Below are 1,163 nucleotides of genomic sequence, written 5' to 3'. Positions count from 1 at the left end.
ACACACACACACACACACCGTATACAGAACATTCTGGATTAACAGTTCCTCCCTCCAATTAAAGGTATTTCTATCCGAGTTCTAGGAAACGGCTCTACGTTATCTGACAGAAAACCCTGCAGGAAGGTAGAGATGCAGTCAGCAGGAGCTTCTGACTCCAATAGTTCAGGAAATAGTTTAATATGACTTTACATTTTCACTGGAGCCATAGTGGTGAGTCTGGTGAAATCAGGGCTTCAGTCGGGTCCCTCTATCCCCCAGACATGGAGGGAATCGCCATAGTAACCAGAGTCACTCAGCAGCTTTTATCTCCTATTAGTTCTCTGAGCGGCTCTGAGTCGTCAGTGAAGGTGTGTATCAGGAGGAACCTGCAGCTGGAGAGCAGAAGGTGTTACCCTGCAGGTATGCTCACTGCAGGCTCTGCAGGTCGCAGCATAGCAGCTCTCAGATCGGTTCAGTCTGGGTGCAGGAGCAGGAGGAGGTGCAGCGAGGAGCCGCCGCGGCTTCAACGCCGCTTTAGGATTTTTCCCTTTTTCCAAACGGAGTTGAGGAGATGCTGAAGCTGAGGAGACGGTTTCATCCCAAGAGGCGCCTGCGCAGCACCTCCAGCAGCACCGCGGGCTCCGTCAGCGACCTGGAGGACCGGGTGATCATGACCTGCGAAGACGTACCAGATGAGAGCTCCTTCGGTTCCAGCTGGGGCCCCAGGGTCGGGTCCAGCCAGGGGTCCCAGAGGGGGGCCCTGGAAGCTGCTCTGATCCACCTGTCCTCCGGGGACCAGCAGGACGTCGTTGACGTGTAGGGACCCCGGGAATGTGGGGACCAGGGAGAGTTCAGTCCACGTCTGCAGAGCGGCGGACGGGACACGTTTAGACGTTTCCCGCTTGTTCCTGCATGTTCCTTCTGTCTGCTTATTCCTGCATGATATGAATTCATTTCCACGTCCTCGCTTGTTGCTACGTGTCCGTGCTGGAATCAGGACAGGCGTAAAAAAAGCCGCCTGTGGCGACGTTAAGATGCTCAGAATAACCTGTGAACAGATCTGCGGTTAGTGAAGATCATTAGAGACGATGTTAGTGATGTTCTCCTGATCTTCCTAAAAACCAAAACATTTCCTCCTGGTTTTAATCACCTGAAATCTGCTGCTGAAGATTCTCAGTCAT

At 53.0% G+C, this 1,163-nt stretch overlaps 1 protein-coding gene across 1 annotated transcript in view; it reads left to right on the top strand.

Moving 5' to 3' along the window:
* Nucleotides 1-1,163, top strand: part of LOC107090836 (plectin-like) — a 142,198-nt gene that overhangs the window by 99,924 nt on the left and 41,111 nt on the right. Inside the window, exons 10-12 of the mRNA XM_015384427.1 lie at nt 320-402; nt 546-798; nt 980-1,047. Of these exons, the coding sequence (XP_015239913.1) occupies nt 320-402; nt 546-798; nt 980-1,047 (404 nt within the window). The remainder of the gene's footprint in view (nt 1-319; nt 403-545; nt 799-979; nt 1,048-1,163) is intronic.

Source organism: Cyprinodon variegatus, unplaced genomic scaffold (genome assembly GCF_000732505.1).
Source record: "Cyprinodon variegatus isolate N-32 unplaced genomic scaffold, C_variegatus-1.0 Scaffold312, whole genome shotgun sequence".
Taxonomy (NCBI): Eukaryota; Metazoa; Chordata; class Actinopteri; order Cyprinodontiformes; family Cyprinodontidae; genus Cyprinodon; species Cyprinodon variegatus.
Note: the sequence above shows the minus strand (reverse complement) of the source record. Positions and strands in the feature narration are given on the sequence as shown.